General features: G+C 37.0%; 1 protein-coding gene across 1 annotated transcript; it reads right to left on the minus strand.

Annotated features, from left to right (window-relative positions):
- Nucleotides 1-1,142: 1,142 nt before the first annotated feature.
- LOC110888470 (zinc finger MYM-type protein 1-like) lies at nt 1,143-2,102 on the minus strand. The gene has a single exon (XM_022135995.1). It carries the CDS (start codon nt 2,100-2,102, stop codon nt 1,143-1,145), a length of 960 nt encoding a protein of 319 aa, XP_021991687.1.
- Nucleotides 2,103-7,544: the final 5,442 nt, after the last annotated feature.

Raw genomic sequence — 7,544 nt, forward strand, 5'->3', positions numbered from 1 at the left:
CCATACTATAGTCCAGTGCTCCTCCCACATGCAACTTGCACGAGGCAGCAACACTAGACTGGGGGGGCTTGAAGGGGTATGGTCCCAAATCGACCATCACCCGCATCAAACAAACCCCCGCCAGTAATGAGCCGCACCCATGCGATCACATCCTTCGAATCCAATCGGTCAGAGGATGAGAAGCCTTACCTTAGGCGTAGAAGAAGATGAACATAATGATGCGGCTGGCACCGCATCATATGGGCATTTTCGTCACGACAAGGGATGCAGGCAGACAGTCTCCGCGGATGACGATGCGGCTAGCACCGCATCTCGCGTATTTCTTGATCACAAGCAGGAGACGCGGTAACCTCAGACGTTACCACATGCAGCGATGCGGCTTGCACCGCATCCTATGCACTCAACAAGGGGGACTGACACCACAGTGCAAGTGGCACCAATGGCAGTTACCTGTCAGAGCTACGTAAGCAATGGACTGACGTGGCGTAACCTCCACAACCGACAAGCCTGACACACCTGCAAAGGTGCAGCACGTCGTCAGTCCATCCATCATCCTCCTCCTTCACTCCTCGGCTATAAATACCAACCCCAAACCAGGTTTGAGGTATCTCTACACAACTCTCTCACTACTACTACTATCTTACTTTGCTTCCCAAGCAAACTACTGATTCTCACGCCGGAGAGTGGTAACAAGGAGCACCCCCCACCCCATCCTCCTTGTTACGAGTCACGGCTTGTTTCCTTGTGCAGGAGATCAACCACCGGTGATCCAGCCAGCGATCCTCGAGAGGAAGGGATTAACCCTTCTTGACGAGACCAGTGTGTTAACCCTGCCCGGTTAACCATTGTTTCATCACCTAACTTCTCGCAAAGCTTTTCTTACATCTCCAAGTTGAGTTCTTATAGGCTTAATACTATCTATACGACTTTCCCAACGAGTTGAAGACAATGATTTAAGAGTTAATCCTTTAACATTGTCTTTCAAAATTTGACACCTTTTAATAGAATGGGCAAATATAGTATAACCGTTGTATTGTTCCTAAAAATTCCTTAGACTTAGTAATTGTGTTAGCCATGTCACACAATGCTAGATTTAGACTATGACAACCACAAGCACTATAGAAAGCTCTAGGATTTTTTTTCTAAAAATCTAGTTTGAACTCCTTTGTTTTTCCTCTCATGTTTGCCCCATTATCGTAGCCTTGACCACGCATATCACCAATATCAAGATCAAGCGACTCTAATGCCTTACATGTTACTTCAAAAAGTCCTAAACCTGTGGTATCATCAACAACCAAAAAACCTAAAAAGGATTCCTCAATGGTCATAGAACTAGAGTTAAAATTCACATACCTCACAATTATGGACATTTGCTCTTGGTGACTTGTATCAGGCGTGCAATCGAGGATGATGGAGTAATACTTTGCTTGCTTAACTTTCTTGATGATTTCGGTTCTAACTTTATCCCCTAATAATTGTATCAACTTGTTTTGAATATTGTGGCTAAGAAAGTGTACATGGCACTCTTCATTCAAAACTCGGGGCACATGTTCTTTCATAATCGGGTCAAACTCTTCCAACATCTCAACCAAACCCAAAAAGTTTCCATTTCCTTTTTGATACAACTTCTCATTTGACCCACGAAACGCTAAGCCATATTTTGCAAGAAACTTCACAAGTGAAATAATCCTTAAGATGACTTGTTTCCAATAATCTTTTTCTTTTCTAAAGTGCTCATATGCCCCTTTGTCAATTGTTTCTTTGCATTTCAACCTTTGCCGCAATTCAAACCATTCATTCATATTCTTGAAATGTTCTAAACCAACTTCATGTTCTTTAAGTCTACCACTGGCATGTCTCCAATCGTTATAACCTTCATCATCCAACCCACCTTTCGGATGCCGCGTTCTAAAAACTTTACAACAAAAACAATAGAGTTTGTCAAGTTTTTTCGAATACACTAGCCATTCTCTATCGCACGTCTCCCTATTTGATAAAATTCTAGTGTACATGGTATTAGAAAAATGTCTTCCAAATTTATCCACGGGGCCCTTAACATCCATATCTCTTGTTGGACCTTTCGTAACCAACTCTTTAATCATATCATTACTAAGCCCACCCCAATTTCTTGGATCAAAAATCAATATCCGGAACCGGATTAACATCATCTTCATCTACGGTATCATTAACATTATCTTCACCTACGTTCATGTTGTCTTCACCTACGGTCACATTGTCTTCGCCCACATTAGCCTCTTGACCCACATTATCGTCACCCAAGCTAGAACTAGAATTTTGAGTTTCTTTTGAAAAAAACTTGTTTATTCGGTTTTGTTTTACGTCGTCCGCCTTTCTTTTCTCTTCCTCTAGCTTCCTCTTCTTACGTTTTTGATGGCCGGATGGGTATTTGTATTTAGGAACGGGAGGCATAATTTCTAAATATTAACAAAAAAAAACATTCATTCAATATTTCAATCACATTCACAAGACATCATTTAACAAAAAATATACATTCATTCATTATTAACAAATAACATTCATTCAATATTTCAATCAAAAAAACGAAATCAAAAAGAAAAAAACATATGAAATCAAAATCGAAATCAGCAACTGATATTAAGTTTATAAGTTATTAACATACCTCCGATTGAAATCAGAATACATATTAACTGTTAACATAACTCCGATTGAAAACATATGAAATCAAAAACGAAATCAGCGACTGATATTAAGTTACTAACATACCTCTGATATCAAAAAATATTGCAATTGAAATCACAGCCGATCAGCGATTCAGCAGCGTCTTGCGTCTTTTTGTTTCCCAGTTTCCCTCGTCCCCTCATATCAGATCACATATACTGGCCTTATTGTTTGTAATTGGTCATTGGGCCTATTTCAAAATTGAATTCACTGCAACCATATGGGCTTTAGTGCTTTACATGTGAAACTGATCTAGTAATTGGGCCTATTTCAACATATACAGGAATTTTAGTTTTTTTTTTTTGGGCCCCATGCTGGTTTGGGCCCTGTGCACAGGCCCATCCTGCACATGGGCTTAGCCGGCCCTGGGACATTCCCACATTTCTTTTGATTATTTAAATGGTACTTGTTGGGGGATTTTGGACACATTGTATGATGGTTAATATTGATTAGTTTATAAATAGGCACTATGGGTTAATCCTTTCATTTTCACCAACACAATCAAACTTGCACTCTCCTCTCTTCTCTTGCTCTTGTTCGGCCGCCCCCTCACCACCACACTACCACCATTCTTGTTCCAAGTTCAAGCATTTCAAGTGTACATCTAGGTGCACAAAGGTGAATAACGGAAGGTGGAACTCACGGATCATCAAGGACCACTCTCATCTTCTTTTAACCACCACATTTCTTCACTCGAACTTCCCTAGTCTCGAACTAGTGCTAAGAACTTAGATCCGTATATTTTTCATGTTATTAGAGTGGTTAATAGTTATTTGATGATGAAAATCCATGAACACTAAAGAACCATGAACAAAGTCTTGCATATAAACTAACTTGTAATGAAATATTGATGAAACATAATGAAGTGATGATAAACTGAAGTTGTCTTGATTATGTTACTGATTACTTGCGGATCTACTTGTAATATTGATGTTTAATGTTGTTGTGATCACTAAACATGTTAACGGAATCAATCGAACACAAGTTAAAAAGATAAAAGCTGAAACAGTAGGCTGTTTGGTTTTTACAGCCAACTTCAGTTGGCTGTAACCAGACCGTAACTTAACGAAAAACTGATTTTTTGAAGTCTAGAGTTATGTATTATGAAATACGGTTCTAATGGCATTGGAATCGTAATTTTTGGACTTCGTTTACCATTTTTAAAGTGTCATTTTGTAACAGCAGCTAGAGCTGCATTTTTACTGCTGAAAATATGCATTCTGTTTTCTGTCATAACTTGAGTTCTGTGTAGAGTCAGATCATGAAATTGGTACTGTATATGGACACTGACGTCGTAGTAATTTTCCCACTAGAATTTCGTCAATCCGACTTACAATGAATTTTTAATGAATTATTCCGTGGACTGCAGTCAGAAAAAGATAAATCTGAGTGCAGTCCGGAAAATGATTTTTAATAAAATATTGGTAATGAATCGGATCCCGAGATTTTTACACAATAATATTTGGATCGTTTAGCACCTTCTGTAAAAAGTTGGGAATTTTTTAAATAAGATGACTATTTTATTAAAATGCTTTAAAACAGCCCAGTTTTGGATATTTAAGATGAAATGATATAAGTAGTAATTTGCGTGTCTAAATGTCGAGTATGTTATCTGTGAATGATCTAACATGTTGTGTGTCGATAAAAGTGTTATGTGCAATATTGTGTGCTTGCTTATGAATGGGAATAGATGGGGAGTTTATATGGGCATAAACCGTTAAAGTGATGCATGTTATGTGTTAGATGCGTGTAGGAATTTTTGTGCTTATTTGAAGTCACTAATAAACTAAGTGGTAATCCTACTAGGACGTGATTGACCGACTTTCACTATTAGCTATATTTGAGAATCTAACCGAGCAAACCGAGGTGAGTTCACACACTTTCTAAGGCATGGGATTCCCGGTGGTTTGGGAATGGGTTAAAGAATTTAAAACTGAATCTACATATCCTCCTTGGGTAGGATATGTACGGCCATCCTCCATGGGTAGGATGCCAATATTAATCCTGCGTATTCTCCTTGGGTAGAACCACGTACGTTCGTCCTCCTTGGGTAGGACAACAACCTTAAAACCTACTAGACAAAACTCTATCATAAGTCCCTCAATTTATATCGACTTAATCGCCGAGGCCAATGGCGAGCGGGTCATTAGTTAATAGCGCTATTAGGTTTAACAAACCTCACACCGTGCCAGTCGGACGGGCGTGTACTAATGGACTATGGCAAACCGTCAGTGATGATAGACACTGATGTAGGGCACAACTTATTTGCGTTAGCGGTCGATATGGTATAGTCTAGTGGTTCACATGGGGAAGCCCCCACTGATCATGGATATGTTTTGGGTAATAAAGAATGAATTGGTTAATCATGCTTTCAACTACGGGGTAACCCCCACGGCAATTACGCCAACGAAAGACAAACCATGTTTTCAGAAACAACTTAAAACTAAACAACCAAACGTGAACTCACTCAACTTTGTTGTTGACTTGTTGTTACATGCCTTACAGGTCGCTAAATGCTTGGAGCTAGCGCGAGGGAGGAGTCGTTATGGGATACGGACTGTTATGTTCCGTGTTTAATATTTAAATCCTTATGAACTTATTAAACTTACGCTTTGGACTTAAAACTTATGAACTATGGACTTATGTTATGGATTTACGTTTATGCTTCCGCTGTTTGAACTAAACTTAGTTAACTAACTTTGGTCACTAATTGTATTGTGGTTGATTCTATTTGCTTAATTACGTTGTTCAATATGATTGGTGGCTCGATCCTGGTCACGTCACGCCTCCAAGCGGTGGTACTCCGCATGGTGGATTTTGGGGGTGTGACATATATAAAGGGGTTCATCCCCCACCCCCTAGGTCCATCCTCTCCAAGCCTCTCCTACGTGGCGGTGACGTGACGGCCCATCCTCATGGGGATGAGCCAACCATACCCACTGGTCTTATTGAGTACTAGCCACCTTAGTCGGCATAGCTTACTTGGTGCAATTTGATTGGTTTAGATACTTTTGAAATGTAGATGCTATTACACTCACAATTGGTTCCCGTGTTACGATTATTAACATAAATGTAGATGCTATTGATTTGGTAAATTATACATAAATGTAGATGCTATTATACTCACAATTGGTTCCCGTGTTACGATTATTGACATATTTTAACACCCTCTACTCTTTAACACGAAGTTGCTTCTCATTAACAAATAAATACAAAAAAATCAGGTCGTTTTATATAATATATTTTACTTTATATAATATTTAATATATTATAATTCATTTTATAATTAAACGAAACGATGCATTAAATATGGAAAAAGTTAAATTACAATATAAAAGTTTTTTTATTCTATATTATTTCTATTGTATGTGGGACTTGAAGTCTTGAATTTACGACCTTCAAATCTAAGTGTACCTAAAGGCTTTTCTGTTTGTCAATGGGTCACCAACCTCATTGGTAAGTAATAAACATAAAAGCAATCTATAAATCTCTAATATTTCTTTGTATACCACATTTGTTGTCTTATTTGTAACATTTTTCATCTTTGTCTAATATTAGTAGCTTGATTTTGTGTCTTCTTTTTATTTTTTGATAAGGTCACGTACAACTGTTATGAGCAAAAACCGATTCTTTTAAATACAATCCAACATTTTATACTGATTGTGTTTGATTTTCATTAATACTCATTTGCTAAACATCAAATGTTATTTATTTATAAGATATGTAAATATTTTAAATATGAAAATGATGTTTAGTTGTTATTCAAGATTCCATTAAAAAATAATAATAACAATATACAAAAGATAATAATTATTATATTAATTTAATTAAACAAAGAAGACAATTTAAACTATATTGATTTCGTGAAATATATATGATAATTTTACAAGTTTGCTTATATTAGTTACAAGATTATATTTTAAAAGGTCATTGTATTTATTAAGATTTGTGATTTACAATCACATTCAAAAGGAAATATATATGCAAAAAAAAAAAGGAAAGCCTAACTACTTTAAAATTTGTGAGAAAAGAAGATCAACAAAATTCTTGTGTTTTTCCTCCTAATACAAAACAATAAGGAGTATAATAATGACACGTGACAATTAATGGCTTAAGAAAAAATCATGTCGCCTATAATGGTTTTGATTTATTATAATGTATAGATAGAAAGTGATAATGTATATCGTTAATGTTTAGGCTCATGAATATTATTTCTTGGTGGGTGTATTATTGAGCATATTAGTTACTTTTTCACTAAAAGCTCGAAATTTGTCATAACTCCTATAATTGTTAATAAACTCACATTTCCAACGAAAGAAAAGAAACGTTTTTGTCGATATAGAAAAAAAACATAAATAATCTATAACAAACACCAATTAAGAAAAAGTATATCGTACAACATGTCTTAACGTACATTGCGTACACGATGGCAAGTCGTACGTTATAACAAGAAATCGCATGTTGATAAATTCAGAAGTTCGCATGGTCAACAAGTATATAAATCGTATGGTGATAAATAACCAAAATCGCATGTTGATAATTACTAGGGGTGTAAACAAGCCCAGAGGCTCGAGAGCTACTCGTGATCGACTCGGTTAAAAGCTCGAACGAGCCGAGCCTTAACAAGCCCGAGCCCGAGCTCGAGCCTGAAATAGAGCTCGTTTTGTTATTGAGCCCGAGCTCGAGCCTGAAATACAAAGCTTGTTTAGGCTCGCGAGCCTAAACGAGCCCGTACAAAATTTAAATTTTTTATATATAATATATTAATAGTGATGATAACATCGATGTCCCGAGCTAGAGCCAAGCTTTGGCTTGTTTAAGCGATGTAAAAGTGAGCTCAAGCC

Source organism: Helianthus annuus, chromosome 11 (assembly GCF_002127325.2).
Source record: "Helianthus annuus cultivar XRQ/B chromosome 11, HanXRQr2.0-SUNRISE, whole genome shotgun sequence".
Lineage (NCBI taxonomy): Eukaryota > Viridiplantae > Streptophyta > Magnoliopsida > Asterales > Asteraceae > Helianthus > Helianthus annuus.

Excerpts from the sequence above, each read along its gene's own strand:
- LOC110888470 (XM_022135995.1), bottom strand. The coding sequence starts at position 2,102 with ATGATTAAAGAGTTGGTTACGAAAGGTCCAACAAGAGATATGGATGTT.